The 20,966-nt window shown below is 35.3% G+C and overlaps 1 protein-coding gene across 1 annotated transcript in view; it reads right to left on the bottom strand.

Moving 5' to 3' along the window:
- LOC134670168 (CUGBP Elav-like family member 4) overlaps window positions 1–12,839 on the bottom strand; it is a 797,956-nt gene extending 785,117 nt beyond the window's left edge. Inside the window, exon 1 of the mRNA XM_063527978.1 lies at window positions 12,771–12,839. Within this exon, the coding sequence (XP_063384048.1) occupies window positions 12,771–12,834 (64 nt within the window). The 5' untranslated portion in view covers window positions 12,835–12,839. The remainder of the gene's footprint in view (window positions 1–12,770) is intronic.
- Between the last annotated feature and the right edge of the window lie 8,127 nt (window positions 12,840–20,966).

The raw sequence follows: 20,966 nt of genomic DNA, 5'->3' as shown, positions 1-20,966 counted from the left end.
AAACATAATGTGGATCGAACTGGTTGGAACTGCATTTGCATTCACTTTACATTGATAGACAATTTTAATTTCTTTTTGAATGAATTATTGAATTATATATTTATGAAATGCGACGTAGTGGACAACAGTCGGACTAACATACGAAATCATTTTTGCCTAAGCTGAATTGGAGACCTTCTTCTGCACACCATACAAGTTACATGCCCACATGGATACATTAATCTTTATTACCCGTTTGATTGCGAACCGCAACTTCGTCCGCGATGACTGCGCGGTTACCGCAACTTGTGCTGATTACTATCATGATTGATTGATTGATATGTTGAGTTTGGACGTGTGCTATCAAATAGTATCAATAAAGTTGACAGGTTAGAAAAGTTTAATAGATATTGACAGCAGTGTAAGCTAATTATCGAAAATAACTATTTATCGCTGAATTTAAAATAATCTCATCTAATTTTATTCTAAATATCTTAATACACGGTGATTAGAGAGACTAGATGGGAGCTGTTTAAGTTCTTGGTCATATTTATCTACTAACATTTTCTTTCATTTCTGGCTTTTCTACTGCCCTAATGGGTTGATCTGAAGCTTTTGACGCTGGAGAGGAATAAAATCAATTGACATTAAAAAAAATTGACTAAAGTGACGATTTTCTTCCTAAATGTGTAAATTGACAATAATTTTTATTTAAAAATTAGGGAAAGTCTGTCTAGGATGATTTTCGCGTAGCAGCATGTGATCTGGTATTTACCCTCGGTGCCCTGTTTAAAAATTCCACCCTTATTATAGATAATACTCATTTCAAGCGCACCTAAACTTACTTTGATTTATGTTGAAATCACAAGGAACTAAACATGTTAAACACTCATAGGCCATGCACGCCAGCCCTGTGATCTGGCCTGCATTGCAGAGGCCTCCGACGCAGCACCACAATTAGTATGGTAATAAACTGAGAGACCACGCACACCTGCCAAGGCATATAGAATATCACAGTAGGCGTAGTTTGGGAAACAGGATTGAAACCAAGAAAAGATGTCAACAAATATGTAAATATCTTTATCAAATACCAAAATCAATCAATCTCAATTAAAGGTTTTCGATAAGAACTCGGGTCGTTAAAGGTAATCTCCCATCTTTTTGCGATACGTCCACATTTTAACAAGACAAGGCATATATTGACTAGATAATTTTTAATATTTTTCCTCTCATTTGTTATTATAAAACCTGTAAAATAGACGGGATTTCTTATGACATACTTTTAATTTCTTTTAAAATTAGGCCTTATTATTACCGTCATATAAGATAAAAGCAGTTTTAGAAACGTTGTTGGATGTCTGTTTTACCTGTGTTCTGCAGTTGAACTTCAAAAACCTTTATAAATGTTACAGCATCATTTATGTTTGCATTATTCGTGAACATATTCCTTTAACATTTTCATGTCGCAGCTGTTTAGCTGTTACTGTTTTAATAAAATGACTGTGTTACATAGTACACGCCTTGCAGTACGCGCATTTTATTACCGTTTGTAATACTTACTGTTGCATTGCTAATAACTGATAACGTATGATTGGACACGCAAGAAAATTACTGTTTTCATTTCTTTTTTATTGAAATTTAAATGTTTTTTCATTGTTATTGTAAATCCACAGTAATTCATAACAAAACTATTGTTAATTATTTTTCTTTTGCAATTTCTAGAAATAGAACTACCTACTGATAACGTAAGGTCGGACACGCGAGAAAATTACAGTTTTAATTGAAATTTAAAAGCTATTTTTACTGTTGTTGTTAATGTACAATAATTTTTAGTACTTACTTATGTTTCTAAATTATTCATATCCATAACAATAAATCCGTATAAGCTAAGACGAGGTTGACTGAAAATTAATAAATAATAAATTAAAAAATAGCTTTACTTCTAGCTTCAGATTAAATTTTAAATAAAAAGTACCTAATTATAATTTGAAGCAGCAATCTGTTTAGTAATAAAAATATTGTCAATGAAGTAATAAATAAAATATAACGCATTAAATTACTAAACATTTTCGCCATTTTCTAGGTGTCCATTTAGACCATTTATAGGCAAAGGCCTCCTCCTGAGGACTGAAAATCAAACAGCAACAGAACTCATCATCTTTCTAACGTTGGACCAGCAATTTAACTCGAGTTGGTTCGGAAACTTGGTGTTCACTCGGCATCCTAATCCCAAGACTCAGGCACTAGGTTATAAGAGACTGCCATCTGACTTCAAAAACCGGAAGGGAAACTAGGTACAACGCCTTTTTTAGTATTCAGAGGATAATCCTTAGCCGAACAGGGAGTGAATAATTTTAAGGTTTAGTCTCACTTGCTTTTAGTCGTAAAATTATTCAATGTATGTCTCACAACAGATTAAATTAGGCTACGATAGGGATTAGTAAATGTCAAATGATATTTAACTGATAATTATAATTAATTATACGAGCAGGGCTCGAACCTGCGACCTCCTGTTTAAAATTCTGACACCTTACCGCTAGACCAGCACCAATAAAACTAATTCATACTATTAGTAGTATTAGTACAGAGAAAGTTGCAAACAGTTGGGCCGGTTGCGTTTTATAGCATCGGCTCTGTCTGTTACAACTATATACGGAACTTAACTAACTAATATACAAACTTTAATAGACACTGTCCTAATACTGTTGGGAAACTATATATGGTTATTTTGAACTTTAGTAGAATGTAAACATCTGAACAATCCTGTATTAAACAGTCTGTCATAATGATAGTAATTCTCAAGAAGTTTTCAATTTGTATATCTCTAACGCTCTCACTGCACTCCCTTTTCGTGAACATTTGCCAGGTGCCGATGCCGCACATTTCTGTATGCGCCAAACGCACATGTGAGTTCAACCAACTATTACCCAGTGCCTCCAACGCACATATGAGTACATAAAGGATGACTCACGTTAGACCGGGCCGTGTCCGGGTCAGAGCTTCCAGCGCATCGTTTTCTATGGAAAACATCACGTGATCGCCTGTCATGTCATACCGGGTGTGGCCTGTAATACGAGCAAAAAATTAAACTGTAGGCTGCACTCCTCATACTGACCAACATTTGTTCAGCGACTTTTAAAAATAACTTGTGGTTTGATTTCTAATACACTTTAAAGTTTCTTCTAAGACGCAATGTATTGCGAATTTTGTTATGTTTAAGGCGTGACAAGCAATGTCAATCACAATGATATGACGTGGCGATGGCGTCCATTGAAGATAATATTTATTTTGTATGAAAAATAAGGAGTCTAAATACTTCATAATTTTTAAAAGTTGTTGAACAAAAGTGGCACCGTTTGAGGAGTAAAATCTATGTTTTAATTATTTGCTCGTGTTACAGGCCACACCCGGTAGAAAAAGAAACCCCGGTAGCTCCGGCCCGGACACGGCCTGGTTTAACGTGAATCATCCTTTAATAGACGTACCTATGTAGAACATTTAAAATTTAGATCTTATATATGTGTTGAAGGCACTGGGTGAAAGTAACTAAAAAGCATAATAATATATGTGCAGCAATGAATGTGCAACAGAACTAGCTCAAAGAACCAACATTTTACTTTATTCCAGTTCGGAAGTGAGTCGTGAATCATGACTGGTAGCAATCATTCGCGCGGATCGAGTGCTCGATCTGAGATAGTTCGCTACAGAGCGTGCCCGGTGGAAAACACGGGACGAGAAAATTGCAAGCTGATTTATAATAAATAAATAACCTATATGGTAAAGACTACTAGTAGTATACAAATTTGACAATTTAAATAACTAAATTTGAATCTGGACATAAGAGAATCTTTATGAGCCGATAATTTAAAAACACAACTAACAGTTATGGTACATAAAACTAGGAGAGATTTTCGATAAGTATTCGAATGTTTTTCTCTCACATGCGCCTTGCTTTTTCTATGTTAAGGACTAGGAAGGTGAGGCTCAGCTCTTGTTTTTTCTTCTGTTATAATGCTCATTCTAACTTTTCTATTTTTCACTGAGTAGGTACATTTTATGTGAACAGCCACTTCAGCTGGCTTATTTTGTCTCCAAGGTGTGTCAACTTCTGTCTTTTAACTTATACCTAATACCTATGCTCGTCTTGTGACCTGCTGCTAATTGTAAAACTTTTTTTTTTTATTCAGTAACTTAATAGCTTAACAATTTTTTGTACCATATCATCATCATCATCATTTACATGGCGCAAGCTTGCGCCTTTCTCTTTTTTATCTTTCTGTCATACATCTTCTCTTTATTCACGTGCTTTCTTTTCATAATATCATCCTCTCAACACCCATCATAATAACACCTCTATACATCTTCCAATTAGTTAATTTTGAGCTTTTCATGATTTTGTCTTGTCGATTTTACTAAGAAGTCATGTGGAATTCTTAATCTATGTTCGACCGAACAAAGCCCCGTGTGAATCAACCATACACGCCAATGATGAGGCTTCCTGCCACCGACTCAATCGACTTATAATCAGCCGCCGATAACATCTATTACCCCACGTTGCTTTGTACCGAGAAACCTAGCGTTTCTAGCTTTTCAGTCACACGCTATAGGGTTTGTGTAGAGCGTAGAATGACCCATCTAAATTAAGTAGTTTTTTAAAACATATTATGGGTCAATTTTTGAAGAGGGTGTTTTTTCGACATTTGTATGGCAATTTTTTATTTTTGAATAATCTGATTTATAATCATCGTTTTAGGAAGGGTTCTTAACAACAAAAAATATACTGTAGGAGGCACCTCTGTACTTTTTATAGTTAGCTAGATATGGACGTTTAAAGATCGACATTTGTATGACACTATTTAGCCATTTGTAAGGCGCTTTTGACATTTATACGGCATTTTTTCTACATTATATGGCAGTATCAACATGTATATGCCACTATTTATTATTTTTGTTGCATTTATAAGACCCTGACGACATATGTATAACACCTTCTCGACATCTGTATGGCACTATGTCGACATTTGTATGCCACAATCGACATTTATACGGTCAAAATAGCCGTATAAATGTCGCCATACAAATGTCACGACATGTCGCCAATAATATTTTTTAGCGATATTTCCTACACAATACAACAGATTCACTTATTTATTTTACTATATATTTTAACACTATATTTGCAACTATTATTATAAAAGAAACATTTTTATTCCAACTATGTACCAACGTATTCAGAGCCCATACAAATGTCGTTGTAGTCGTACCAAAATATATCGAAAGAGATTTTTATCTGTTTTTAAATAAATTAAACTGTTTCCGGGTTTACATTTGATGTCAATCGATGCCCAACTGACCGCACTATTGCGTTGTAAATTTAATCTAACCATTATTCAATAGACAAAGAAGATTATAGGGGGTATATTTAAGTCATAACAAAACAGGTGCCGTGCGGGACAGCGATAAAAAGGCTTCCCTTGTTTTATTAAATAACGCATTAATTTATCAATATGATTAAATCAATTCTCTAAAAAATGCTCTTTATAGAAATACAAAGTTGTTTATAATACGTTGCCTACATCCAAAGTTATGATTTTTTTTATTGCGCGGTGCCGCCACTGGGACACGCGAAAAACGGCAAATTTCGCCATTTTTGGAACTTCAAATGCGGTTTTGTCAGGACCAAATAATATTTTTGGTACAGTTGTGCATGATTTTTAAAGCTTATAATACACTGAATGAAGATATATACATACCCAGTCTTTTAGTCCTATGGACTTCGAGTTTTAGCCGTGGGACAGCAAAAAATGCCTATTTGAAAATTGACCCTTATACGAATACTTACACTTAGTCATCGCCACAGGTTCGGCATCAAAAGTCAATAGTCTAGCTAGCTGTATGTATAATGGATTAATTGCGTTAGCTTCATACAAATTAGGTAATTTGGAATTGTTGTTGTTAATGCTTGCCAAGTCTAGCTAGACCATATTTAACAAAATCGCCAAAAACTATCGCACGATTCGTGTTTGTTACTTTAAGAGAATTTAGTTGTATGTACATATTATCTATTTATTTCTTATCACAATATAAGCTTTTATATAATATAGGCCTTTAGGTAGCAATACTAACAAATTTCGTTATCTGCCTCTCTATTACTTGAATTCGCATAAACGATTTGTGATTTACAGATCAGTATTAAAACTCGCCAACGCTCATTTACCAATGAGAATTGGCAATACAGCCCTGAACGCAACCGTCGCGCGTCGGTCGATGTAATAAAACGCACCCGCCACGCCACACTATTTTCAACTTAGTGTAATTATGTCTACTGGTACGGTCAAGGAATTTAATTTCAGTACCATTTCGTACCTTGTCACAGTGACAATAGTAAGTATCAGGACTCTAGAGACTTTCATATTTATTGTCACTGTGCAATATTTAATTAAGGTACGAAATACTGCCGAAATTAAATTATTTGATTATACTAACCGCATCTTAAACAGAACATTGATGTAGGTACCTTATGATTTTGCAATAAGAGTTATAAATTATCACCCAATAGTGTTGATGATAGCATTTACAATTACGTCATTATTTTTACTTGTAGTACTCGTAACCATACACCCAGTGCTTCTGAGCGGTAAATATAATTACTCGCTGGAAGGGAAAGTTTATAAAATATTGCTATACTAGTAGTACTTACCTGTGATTCTTGACAAAACATGACATTAAGATGGCTATGGTTATAGTATTCATAAAAGTTTTAATATACATAAAATGGTAAATAGATCTCCATTGGAGCCGTGAACAGGATTCAAAATTTAAGTTAAAACTAGTATCGTCATTAACACACAATTTGGAACCTAAAAAATAACTGCTCCATAGAAATATTTAGCCCCCCCATACCACTCAAATATTTCCCCATTATTTACCGCACTGTGACCGCTAGTCGTTTTTTGTAGCGCAAGAGTTAAGAGATTAGCGCTAAAGCCTATAACGTGGGAATAAAGAATTCCGCTTGGACGCTCGCGCTCCCGCACTGGCTTTTTCCGCTATTCCCTTTCCATTTCGGGGGACACGTTAATTTAAATGTTTCGCCGTTGCAATTGTTTTTTATTTTTTTATTTACAGAGAGTAATTTTTGGGTTTTTACGCTATTCTGTTTGGGTGCGGTTTAAACCAAAAATTCAAGAGTTTATTGCGAGAAGCTGTTTTATATTGAGATTATTTGTAGTGTTTACCCAGCATATATACTAGGCATTGGCTGTTGTATTTATGAATGTTACTATATATTATGTATTTTTCGTGTCACTGTAAATGTTGTAATGACTTGTAAAAGAACCCTTGAGGCATATTTACTTACAGAAAGAATTTTTAAATTGAAATGTAAATCGTTAACTTGGACTCCATCTTCAGAGGCCGGCCAGATATAGCACTTAACAGAGACGAGTAGAAGAAGATGGGGGAGGCTTTTGCTCAGCAGTGGAACACAGTGGGTTCTGAATAAATATAAATAAGTAAATACTGTAAATAGTCTGTGTTTTTATTGTTAACGTAAAAACGGAATAGGTACATCGCACCAAAGGCAATAAAAAGCAATTACCGCGTTTATAACTTTACTGAACCTAGTAAATATGCAAAGTCACAACGTTTTATGTTCCTTTTTATCGTTTCATAGTTCAAGCGATGCGTGATTAAAAATGGTTATTACCATAAACACAACAATATTACGAGAGAAATTAACTAATTACGCGAAATTAGTATAACCGCAGAATTTGTTATGCAAACAAAACTTTTTTAACCGCCAGCAGTAAAATTTTTGGAGTTCACAATCACTTTATTCGTGATAATTTAAACTAAGGTATGAGGCTAATCAAATTAGATCGAAGGATCCGAGTTTGCTCAATCCCTGGCGTGCATTGCATTAACTGAGACAAGTTGTTTTGTCAAATGCTAGGTACTCGTAGTTAGGTTTTTTTTTGCCCATTCATTAGTAAACCGGATCACAGTATGGGGTTATTCAAAAAAGAAATATACAGGCGACAATAGGCTACACTGACTGCTTGCCGTCAAGCGGGCCGTATGCTTCGTTGGCACCGACGTGGTATTGAAAACAGGTTCTTTTTTCTTGACCTCGGCCTGTTACGGCACCGCGTAGACGTCTTTCAATTCGAGCCGGTCCCATCTCGCCCTAATCCGTTCCAAGTTGTCACACGTATCGTGAAGGCCGAGAGGGCCTCCGGCGGGTCGTAAATCTCAACTATCCTATACACTGGCCTGGAGAGCACTTAGTGGTCCTGCTCTAAATCAAGAGAGGTGAGCGACTGGAGGATTTAACTGAATCATGGACCGTGTGGACCATTATTACTTTTTCCAGGTCATAAGAGCGTCCCACTGCTGGGCAAAGGCCAGCGGGTGGTAAGTCCTCAACTGTCCTATACACTGGCCGAGACAAGTTTAATGACGTGTCTTGCTCTCAAGGGAGGTAAGCGACGGGAGGAGCATTCAACGGAATTATCTACTGCGTGTCCCCATTTTTTGCTAGCCTATAAGAGTGTCTCACTAAAAAGGCTTCCCTCTTTCCCGCCATTTGGTCCTATCCAATGCGCACACTCTTTTCAAAATATATCAATGTCATCCGCGCAGAAAGCTGCATCCATACCTGAATGTTTCCCCAAATAAATTAGGACCTAAAAAATAAATAAAATGTATCTTACTCGTATAAAGGAAATGAATTATCTACAAGACTGAAAGTAATCCGTTTCTATACAATACACCGACCTGAAGAGCACTTAGTACTCTTAGTAGTGCTCGGGCTTACCGCGCCTTAAAGGAACAGTGGGGAGCGACTGAAGGACCAATTTCACAACTATTTTGTAACACAAAGGTGGCAAACAAGCTAAGGCAAGACTGCGACGATATTGATAGCACACGCAGTGCAAACGTCAAACTTCTATGAAATGATGACGTATAAATAACACTTGCACTGCGTAATATGCTATCAAAATCGTTGCAGACTTTTTTTGGTCTAACTATATCTATCTGACTGCTAGAAAGTGTTAAAAATATTTTATTATTTCGTATCAATAAAGTGAACTTTCCTAATTATCGCGGTAAGTCTTTTTAACTACCTATGTATGGATTCGGGACAAACCCTGATGATGACGACCAATTATGACCATGTAAAATTTCTGTGAATATATAATAAAACTCCCTGGCTTTGTTCTATATAAGTTGGTGCAGAGTTATCTTAATGAGACTATAGTAATCGTAACATTTTCCAGATTCCAATTCGAATCATTGGACCCGACAATCTACGGGTCCTATAAAGCAAACATGTGGTACTTCAAGTTATCTACAATTCTAGCTATTTTAAGGGTCCCAAAATCGCTTGGTTAAATAATGACTCTTGCAATTGAAAGAAAAAAGAAAATTATGCTTAACCTACACTTAAGACTTTTATGTCTCTTCTTTTCTCTTATAATGTTGTCGATTCCTATACCTAGTATACCTACCCCTGAATCTCCATAAACCTTCCAAATTTAACCCCCAGCCATACCGCTTTATTCAGGTTTACACCAGTTTATGCGCTTTTTAGCGCCTCGGAAAGAGAAAACGACATCTTAGCCGGGAACAGCTGCGTGTCTAAGAGCTCGCGACCGTGTCTGGCGGTAGATCTCCTCCTAGTAGATCTAGCATTAGCATGTAAGGTAAAGTGTAGCCTTCACATCGCGTAGGTTTACAAATTGATTTTTGCGTTTATTGCGAGATCATACATTTGTTATTTGTGATAGTGGCACATGTATGAATTCACAGTAAACACTAATCAATGTGTAAACAGGCCCCAATCCGAAGGCTAATCACAATAATCCGTATTGAACTTAATGTTTTTTTTTACTCATTAAGTTTGCTCGTACCTGCCAACATTATAGAGTTATGAACTGTTTGAAGTCTTTACTGTATCAGCTGAAGTCACAATACATAAATAGAGCTATTACTTACCTAACGGCTCGATTCGGGAAATGAATTAGAGACTCACTAGATATGAAATAGTAAAAAAGCTCTAATTCTCTAAGCTCTAGAATTAGACCCAATGACGACCCAGAACAAAAATGGCTGGCGAAAAGCGATTAGGAGAGCCGACCCCAATTGAACATGGGATAAGGCCGGAGAAAGAAGAAGAAGCTTAGATATGTAGGCAGGTGAATTTAGGGTACGTAGTTTTTCCAACCGACCTACTTGCTCGATCTAGCCGTAAACAGCGATCTGCATCTCTAGCTAAAATGTAACATTGTTATATGAAGTTTGTATGAACGGCTGAGTGTCTAGTCCTACCTACTTAAGTTTCGGAACGAGTTAACTTTAGTGGAAAACGCTTGTTCGAATGAAGGGTCTCTGTTAAGATTATTAGTGAACAAGAAACTAAAGAAAACTGTCTAAGCAAATAATTTTTCATTTCATTGAATAACAAATGCCCCATATAGACAGTTCAAGGACTCATTGCATGCAGTATTGGATACATTGCCGGCTGCGGGGCACAATGATTTCAGTCGATCGACCAAGGAACGCAATATAACGAAAATTGCATGCGTTTAAACTATTAAGCTGTATTTTCGAAACCACCCCAAATTCAGAAGTATTCGGACGTGGTTCAGAATTACCGGAATATAACTTTCTTGCTTTGCTTGTTGCGACTTATTAAACACCAGAGCATCATATCTGAAATCAAAGCTTGAATGTTGATAGCCCATTGATAGATGATACCGGAATTTATAAAATATGAACTGTAAATCCATAGGGCCGACACATAAAAATTACCAGCTTGTCATCGAGGGGCCTATTCAAACTATGTATAAATGTCAACAAAATCTGGTATTTATATGTTATTGAAATATACATATGCATCTCACTTGTACACCAATATAAATAAAATACATACAGGGTCATTTTCGGACCGTTAGCCATATTGTGTGAGGTGATTAGGTAGGCCATACAGAACAACTTTTTCTATGGGACCAACTCCGAAATCACAAAAATTTTTTGGGCGTTTCATACATTTTGGTCGAGTGGATGTCGACATTTTCTATGGGAAGGCCAAATTTTTTTTTTTGGGATTTCGGGGTTGGTCCCATAGAAAAAATTGTTCAGTATGACCTACCTAATCACCTCGCACAATATGGCTAACGGTCCAAAAATATTACCCTGTATAAGTTTAGTAGGGAAGAACGTCAAAATTCAATAATCATTGCGGTCATTGCTCATTGCTCTTGGTGGTCAAAACTACTCCCAGTCTCCCTTACAAACAAAATTATGCTCTTATTTTGAAACGAAATGTTTAAACTAATTGTAACTGGCATAAAAATTGACGGAACATTTATCTCTGTTTAGCAGGCATAGCAGCAGACAGGTTTAAGCGTAAAGCGAGATTTTTTATTATAAATGTTAACCGTTACCTCCGATTTATAAGAAAATTTGTGTTATCAAGATCTTTGTGGCTCACATCTTAAATCTATCCTCAGGTCCTAATAAGAACCAATCCTCCCAAAGGGGATCTTTGGTTCACGAAACGCCGTATTCATTTTTATACAACGTCCACTAAAACATATCATCATGTGAATGTGAAAGTTGGAATCAACCTCCAGCTATTCCACGCGGTCGTCTGCGAATATTTACCGTAACTATGCAATGTCGGGGCGTGAACATTCAATCGATAGTGTGAAGCGTGCCTAACGGCGCATAGACTGAGTTCTCGATCGAATACTATGCCACTAATGCGGTGGTTTAGATTCCGGAATGCTTGGACATTGCTGTCTTCTTAATAAGTAGTATATTATAGACCACACAACATTTGGCCAACTACTTATAAGTCTAACACTTGTCTCAGGTTGGTAAAAAAGTTACACGCTAATTTTCTAGGTTGGAGTTTTGGGACTAGAACTAGATTACTATTTTACTTGATATTCTGCTTAAATATTCAAAAACTGATTAATGTGGTGGGTGAAACGCAAAGTAAAAAAACGTTATCTCTCCTTACCGCTAAGATAGAGAGATGTATTTCTATTTTGTATTGGTTGTACATTTGTCATATTACAATAAATTATTTACACCTAGCTGAGCACTAACATTCATTAATTTCGTGATACATTAGCCCTGACTCATGATATCGCCGTCTTCGCTTCTCACGCTTCTGGTTTTGACCACATCTACCACAAAGAGTAGTTTGTTTAGTGCCCTAACTACCTGTTAAAGGGGAGCATTTGCGCCCGGCCAATTTGTGTTAATACACTATGTGTGCACATTGCACATAGGGAATACATTTAGCTTCTCGTTTGAAAACTAGATTTGTTGGTTTATAACCTGCATTAGGCATTGCATATGCATGGGCAATGGACAAATAAATATGTTTGCTGCCTTTGATCACCAGTTTTGACCCAGGAAAATTTAGCCAAAAGGGGAGCTTTGACCTTGGAGATAATAAACTTCAAGGCACCTTCATTATGGCCTTCTAATGGTAACATTCCATTTCTAACCGCAGCTGCACTCCTAGTACTGAACGCGTCGCTGTTATTGTCATTTTCCATAGTAAAATGAACAGTAATGCAGCTGTCGTTGGAAATGGACTGTCACCTAATAGGTTGCCCTTCCTTCTAACCACGTGTGCGCGTCGGAAGTTCTTCAAAATCAAAGTTCACATAAAACGGTTTTTCGCGAATTTAAAGGTTTTTATAACTCCACCAGTGATGTCTACTTCTGGGTAAAAAACGTAGTTCTTTGTGTAAGTGTTATGAACTCACGTGAATAGCCTTCCCCCAACATTAGAAGCGCCGGGCCGACTCCATAAGAAGTCAGCGCGTCCATTTTTCCTCATCTGAAACAATCACATCCGTTAAGGCAAAAAATTGATGAATTTAAAATTAATGTGTATACATAAATTCCGAGGTGAGATTATGATTGAGCTCGGATGGTAACATATATGAAGCAGTACAACATTATTGAATTTTTGATACAAATATTGAAACTGCCTAATTAATACCGAAATAAATGGAGGATAGAGATCATTTGCTCAGCAGTGGGATACCTATAGTATAGGTTGCAAATATAGGCACAATTGTTTCCACGGGATTTGAAAAACGTAGGTATATCAATAAACAAAAACATTTTTGGTAATCGACGCAAGCAGGTGAAATCATTTATAACAAGTCACTGATATTCAATCCTTGTATAAATTAAAATTACTTTTAAACATCGAAATATGAGTATTTTTTTCGTTTGTTTTAAAACAAACAAAAAACTCTTTTAAAAACACACTCTATAAACACTTTCGAAGAGGACAAAACACAAGTGAACATTGATGTGCATGTCAGATTTACTTTAATATTATCGTTGATAAAATAGGAAATAAGGATGTAAGGCAGTATTTAATTAAGACTAGATAATTATTGCTCAAAGTAATGTATTTATACAAGTATTTATATATATAATATATAACTACAAGGTTTAGAATATGAAAAATGGTAGACATTATTTAAGTAATATATTTATATAAGCAGATTGTAAGTAAAAGTATATTGTAGATTTACGGAACAATTAATCGGCTTTATTATCACATCATTCACAAAAATATTATTTTATGCGTAATAAATATTGGTGGCTTAATAGTTAGTACTGGCTACCTTAACGTACACACTTGGCATAGTTTAAAATAGTAATAAAGATCGAGCAATAAGCCACATGATGTATTACACCGTAATCAGTTGGAATATACGTTACATAGTAACTATTAAAAACTCATCAAAGGGTTATATTCACATTAAAGATTGTAACGTACATACCATCAGACTATAACACAAAGAAAACATACAGAAATTTATAACAAGTCATAAAATCACAATTAATAAAATTGACACTTAACTTCGTTCGTCGTCGTAGCTCTCCAACTGAGAAGTGACCCACAACTGTCAGACACCCGCTTATATTCGATTAGACTTCACCCCTTCTACCACTTCTTGGTGGGAATAACAAGTAAGATGTTTCCTGCACATCCGGTTATTATAATAATTCAATTCAACAAATGTATTTGCTGCATTTAGTTTAATTTATTATAGAATAATTAACGCAAACTAATACAAATTTAATATCATGGCTTATTATTATAAAATACTTTATTTACCTTACTTATGTTCTGACAGTTATGGTCAAGAAATATACATGGAGGGTAGTTGTGTTATTGAACAGCAGTTCTAACTTATTATTTCGATATAAGTACGTATTAGCTTAGCAAAAGTGAACCATCTCGTAAAAACGTAAGTGTGATCTTTGTTTTTATACTACGTATCTCACACGGCCATACTGACAGGTGCTTCGTTCTCGAAGTACCTTATTTCTATATTTATTATTATTTATTTATTATATTAAACTTAGTATATGCAATTACTATTTTTTATTAGTCAGATACTATATCACATATCACATTAATCAAGTGAGAGCTCGAAGGCTCGGCAGCAATTATCCTACTTACAATCACCATACTACTGTTTCACTTATCACATCAAGTGAGCCTCAGTAGCATGTATCACCCTAGGTTGGCTACTGGTCCACTTATAACATCAAGTGGGGCACACAGGCTCTGCAGCAGGTCCCTATATTGCTACTTTTTCACTTACATCAAGCGAGAGCTCGCAGGCTCGGCAGCAATTATCCTACTTACAATCACCATGCTACGGGCACTTATCACATCAAGTCAGCCTCGGTAGCATGTATCGCCCTGAGTTGGCTACTGGTCCACCTATAACATCAAGTGGGGCACACAGGCTCTGCAGCAGGTCCCTATATTGCTACTTTTTCACTTACATCAAGCGAGAGCTCGCAGGCTCGGCAGCAATTATCCTACTTACAATCACCATGCTACGGGCACTTATCACATCAAGTCAGCCTCGGTAGCATGTATCGCCCTGAGTTTGCTACTGGTCCACCTATAACATCAAGTGGGGCACACAGGCTCTGCAGCAGGTCCCTATATTGCTACTTTTTCACTTACATCAAGCGAGAGCTCGCAGGCTCGGCAGCAATTATTAATCGGTTATTATTTTGTCAAATAAGCTTTTTAACTACACTGGAATGATGTACACTGGAAGTTCTCAATCGATCGATAATCAACTCATGTCTCATTCACATAAGTAAACTTTATAAACTTTTCTTTTTTTTTTTCTTTTTTTAATACATAAATTACCTTAAGTATATAAAACTTCTTAATCCTAATAATTTTATTAATTAACCTGAATCGTTTAACAGAATTAAACATTTATCATTTTTTTTTCGTTCTTTTTTTTTTTTTTTCATTCCATTAGAACTTCCTACGTTGGGCACTCCCATGAATTATATAAACCTAATGTAACAGAATTTTAAACTCCGTTCGGCCATCCCACAAAACAACTATTTTAAAAGTCAGTGATCAGTATTATCTATAATGTATTCAATATGTATAGATCTATCTTTTATTTAGCTGAAGCTTCGGTGGCAAAATAAAAATGTGGTTACAAATAATAGGCAACGTATTTCTTTTTATGAAATGGTATTTTGGAGCTTCCATCGTAACTGTCCTTAAACCGCAGGAGATAACGCGATATTCTTCTAGTTGAATCTTAACTTATCGTACAAAGGCGGATTCATCTTTCAAAAGTTGTTCTCTAGGATGGGTCTAGGATGTTTTGGGCTTCTGGGTAGGACACAATTAATTCGAAGACATATTATTTATATCAGTCATGCTTCATTATGGCAATAGGTTAGGTATAAATAAAAATAAAAATTGATGTTTGCTAAATACTATAGAATCAGGATTATACGATTCGTTTTATTCCTGAACAGCTCACTCATAGCAACAAGTGGCACCAAAAGGTTAATTCACCTATCTACCTTCCACTTGGCTTTATCAGTATTCCGGTGGTCTTATGTTTTCTTGTATGTACCAAAATTAAAACAAACATTAAAATGAACCAGAAGATCATAGGTACAAAATTGCCATTGTTATAGGCATTTTATTACCGCAGCATATTTAATTACCGCCAGACCAGGTAAATGGTGGTACATATACCCAAGGGCTTATGCGAGTTTACTACGAGAACTGGTAAAGTATATAACAGTTTAAAATATCGTATATACATGGTGTTCACAAGGAATGCGAAAGACCTTAACCACGCATTTCTGAGGTCAAAAGAGAGAAAATAATGTAATATGTGTATGTGTCAATTTCGCCCAAAAAAAAAATATTTTTTTTTAATGTACTTGTACATTAAAAAGTATATGTTATTGGTAAACATGTCACTTAAAATGCATTTTTACAAATTTTTTTTTTCGTAAATCATAGTTGTTGCAAAGTGTTACTTGTTACTTTTTGACATCTATCGATAAGGATATTTAGACTACGTCCCATAGTAGTAACATCGTCATCAAAAAGAAAACTAGTTTTTTTTTTAATATTTTTTTTTGTATTTGTATTAAATGAACTCTGAAACTAGGCGAATTTCAAAAAGGTTTAAAGGACTTTGTCTCTAAATATAATCAGGAATACGCTGCTAAAACTATTCGGCCCCCTCATGTTACACCGTGTATATATTTTTTATATTCCTTACAGGTAGGGTTGCCAACCGTACTATATTATATCGTATTGTACTATATTTTGGCTCTTTGTACTATATACTTTTGGAAAAATATATAGTACGCTAAAATACTATATTTCCGATAAAAAGTATATTACACTCATGTTTAGTATTTTATCTAAAAGTACTAATTTTTTTTGAAATGTACTATATTTTTGATGCCTTATTCTGGAAAATACTATATTCCACCAAAAAAAAGTTGGCAACCCAGTTACAGGTCACCTAGATGAATGGTCCTAAAGGAATACGTTTACTTTGTACACATTTATTGTACTCTATGTTGTATATTTACCCCTTTTTTTTTTGTAAAGTATTTTTATTACCAAGAGAATATGTGCTTTTTATTTACTGACTAATTTGCATGTGCAAAAATCTTTCAACTTCACGGTTTCAAAACATAATTTACTAACACGGGACTTGAATTACCTCTGATTACCACAAGAACAATACTGACTAGTCTACTATTTTGTATGACGTAATTGTCTAAGGTTGTCACTGAGATATCCTTTTTTTTATAGTCATTTAATATCCATCAATCAGTAAATTTATCAAATTGGAAGCATACTTTCAAAAACGCTTTTATGCCAAACGCGTATTACTATCTGTACACAGAACTCGCAATAAGCACTGTAGGTGCAAAATTGTAAATAGCCGTTATTACTATTTATGAAAGTATCACGACTACCACCGACTGTTTTAATATCGATAAGCTTACGAGGGGCTTGTAACTGAAAACCAAAAGCGTGTTGACTTTATCCTTTACAGTTTTAAAACGACCTGACAGTTTAATATTGTTTACTGTTTTATACTTATTGAAATAGTTCCTTGATAAGATCCTGATCGGTGAGATAGAATCTTTAAGATATGTGCCTTCGATATCAGACTATTGAACCTAAGTAACTGGTGTTATATAAATATTTATTCGTATCAATCGTAACAAAAATAAGAAATAATGTGACTACAAAAATTCAAAGGACGTATAAGGGTATTTCCACTTAACTGTATACCGTTAACGGCCGGTTAGGAAAAGTCACAAATCTGACGACAAATATCATAACCGCGACAATTAAATTAAGTATCAAATTCGTAACTAAACCGACAGCTGAACCTGACTTGATAAACGTACCTAACTTAAGACACGCGGTAAGTTACAATTAAAATGCCCATTGTTATTAACCGCCTAAAATTTCCAACGTAGTCTTTAATGCAGACCTCAAAATCTTATAATGAGATTCGAGTTGTAGCTAACTGATCACGATTAAAATATTTATCCAGGCCATAAATAACGTTATTCCAACGTTTGGATACTTATTCAAACCAAACTGCTTTTCTAAAATCCAATTTCACAAATAGCTTCTTTTTTTTAATTATTATTCGATTCAGTCATTAACTAAGTCGTCATTTAGAATAGTATAGATTAGAAAATATTTATTTATGGGTCATTATGGTTACATAACAGGTTATGAAAAGGACAGACGTTTACGTTTATCTAACTCTGTAACTATTCGATGTGATTCGATATCTAAACATACCTATACAGTCCTATTTTTAAGTGTAACCAAATTTTAACATACCAGAAACAACATCATTCATCAGTCATCCTTCCAGACAGGCGCCACTCCGCAGCGTCTCACAGGTGCGGCAGTTTCTGTTTTGCGAAGTACTTTTGAGCTGCTTGCTGCGGTTCTCCATAAAAAGCATCATGCTTAGTATACCAAATATCTTGTTTCACCTGGGGTTTTCACTGAAAGTGAAACACCAGTGTCCTTGTGTCCAGGATAGCGCGGCTTACAGTGTCTGTTTGGAGTTGGATGGCGTCCCGCTGTTGACTAGCATAAGTAGTCCTTATACTCGTACTGCTCCTGAAACATTAGTTTTGTAGGCATAGAATGTGTGTAATATCATCCCACTTCTGATGTCAGATTTACTTTAATATTATCGTTGATAAAATAGGAAATAAGGATGTAAGGCAGTATTTAATTAAGACTAGATAATTATTGCTCAAAGTAATGTATTTATACAAGTATTTATATATATAATATATAACTACAAGGTTTAGAATATGAAAAATGGTAGACATTATTTAAGTAATATATTTATATAAGCAGATTGTAAGTAAAAGTATATTGTAGATTTACGGAACAATTAATCGGCTTTATTATCACATCATTCACAAAAATATTATTTTATGCGTAATAAATATTGGTGGCTTAATAGTTAGTACTGGCTACCTTAACGTACACACTTGGCATAGTTTAAAATAGTAATAAAGATCGAGCAATAAGCCACATGATGTATTACACCGTAATCAGTTGGAATATACGTTACATAGTAACTATTAAAAACTCATCAAAGGGTTATATTCACATTAAAGATTGTAACGTACATACCATCAGACTATAACACAAAGAAAACATACAGAAATTTATAACAAGTCATAAAATCACAATTAATAAAATTGACACTTAACTTCGTTCGTCGTCGTAGCTCTCCAACTGAGAAGTGACCCACAACTGTCAGACACCCGCTTATATTCGATTAGACTTCACCCCTTCTACCACTTCTTGGTGGGAATAACAAGTAAGATGTTTCCTGCACATCCGGTTATTATAATAATTCAATTCAACAAATGTATTTGCTGCATTTAGTTTAATTTATTATAGAATAATTAACGCAAACTAATACAAATTTAATATCATGGCTTATTATTATAAAATACTTTATTTACCTTACTTATGTTCTGACAGTTATGGTCAAGAAATATACATGGAGGGTAGTTGTGTTATTGAACAGCAGTTCTAACTTATTATTTCGATATAAGTACGTATTAGCTTAGCAAAAGTGAACCATCTCGTAAAAACGTAAGTGTGATCTTTGTTTTTATACTACGTGTCTCACATGCACGTATTTATCAGCTTTAAGTTGCTTGTGCATTCACATATAATAATAATAAAGTGAAAGAATACCTATCTAAAATTTCAGGCCGTGCCAAATTTGGCACTCTTTACAACAGCCAATGCTCGCGTAAACACGTGTGACCGCACGCCAAAACCTCAGAACACAAGTAATACCTACCAATCTAGAATCCCAAAGAACCTGCACATACGGGCCTGCAATTTTACAGTATTCCAACTTTGCAGGATTCTAGGCGCGTACCAGAACAAATCCGATAACGCGTCGCCCAAACTTGCAGACTCAATTTCAAGTGAAAACACGATTACTTCACGCTCCGAACAAGGACTGAATCTCTAGTAGGTACCTGAAGTATGTTACATTCGCTTTTTGGACCTAATGCAGTTAGACTAGTTTCGTTTTAAGTCGATGTGTGACTTAAAGAAGTTAAAGGGATGTAGTTTGCGGCGTTTGGGGTTGTATCTCGAATATTAAGCTTGGTGTTTTTGCAGTTTTATTTGTTGTCCTTTATCAAATATTTTAAGAAAATGTTAGTAAAATATTTGGAATTAGCCAGTTTAAGCCTAAGTTTTTTCTTTATAACTATAAGAAATGGAAACCAAACCTTTTAATAAAATCTCAAACAAAAACTGCAAAACAGTTTAGAGATATAATACACAAAGGTAAATAACGGCATAACATGCATATCGTTTAGCTTAGCTAGTAAATAATATCAGGTTTTTAAAGAAATTGTAAAATAAATCAGACCACATAGCATGACTAACTTGCTTAGTTATGCGCGACTCCATACTTAAGGTCGCACTTGACATAATCATATGACATGGCGCGCCAGATGTGCAAAATGCGGGAACTTTGAAAAGTTCTCTGTTTTCAAAAGTTTCACTGGAAACAAAAGAAAGTTTAAGTTTGGAAACTTCCTGACGATGCAACAGTAGGCGCGCCAAAATACAAGTCATACTAAGCTATCTTGTAAAAAAAATCAAGAGAGACTAGGTACAACTCACATTTTAATTATTATACTTTTTCTAAAAAAATATCGCTTCCTAACTACCTAGCCAAGCAAAACCAAGCTCCAATTTTATCCCACAAAAAACTATTATGAAAATCCCGCAATATCCCGTTTAAATTATATAGCGCATGTTTTATTCATGGGCGAAGGTAAAGTTGGGCAATAGTGAGACTAGCTAAGAACTTGCCGCGATAGGTTCAATTTGCATTTTAATTGGGGCCGTCGAAGCTTCGCGGACGCCATTAAAAACACTTTTAATTATCGGGTTAAGCGGGCGCGTGTTACACCGCAGTGTCTGGGTGAGGGTGAGTCGGTGAAAAAAGAAATGGCTTGCTAGAGTCGGACCAAAAACAGTCTGCAGCGGATTTGATTGCCCACGCAAGTACAAGTGTAATTTACTCGTATATGTCATA

This window comes from Cydia fagiglandana, chromosome 1 (genome assembly GCF_963556715.1).
Source record: "Cydia fagiglandana chromosome 1, ilCydFagi1.1, whole genome shotgun sequence".
Lineage (NCBI taxonomy): Eukaryota > Metazoa > Arthropoda > Insecta > Lepidoptera > Tortricidae > Cydia > Cydia fagiglandana.
The sequence above is the reverse complement of the archived record's forward strand: the minus strand, read 5'-3'. Positions and strand labels throughout refer to the sequence as shown.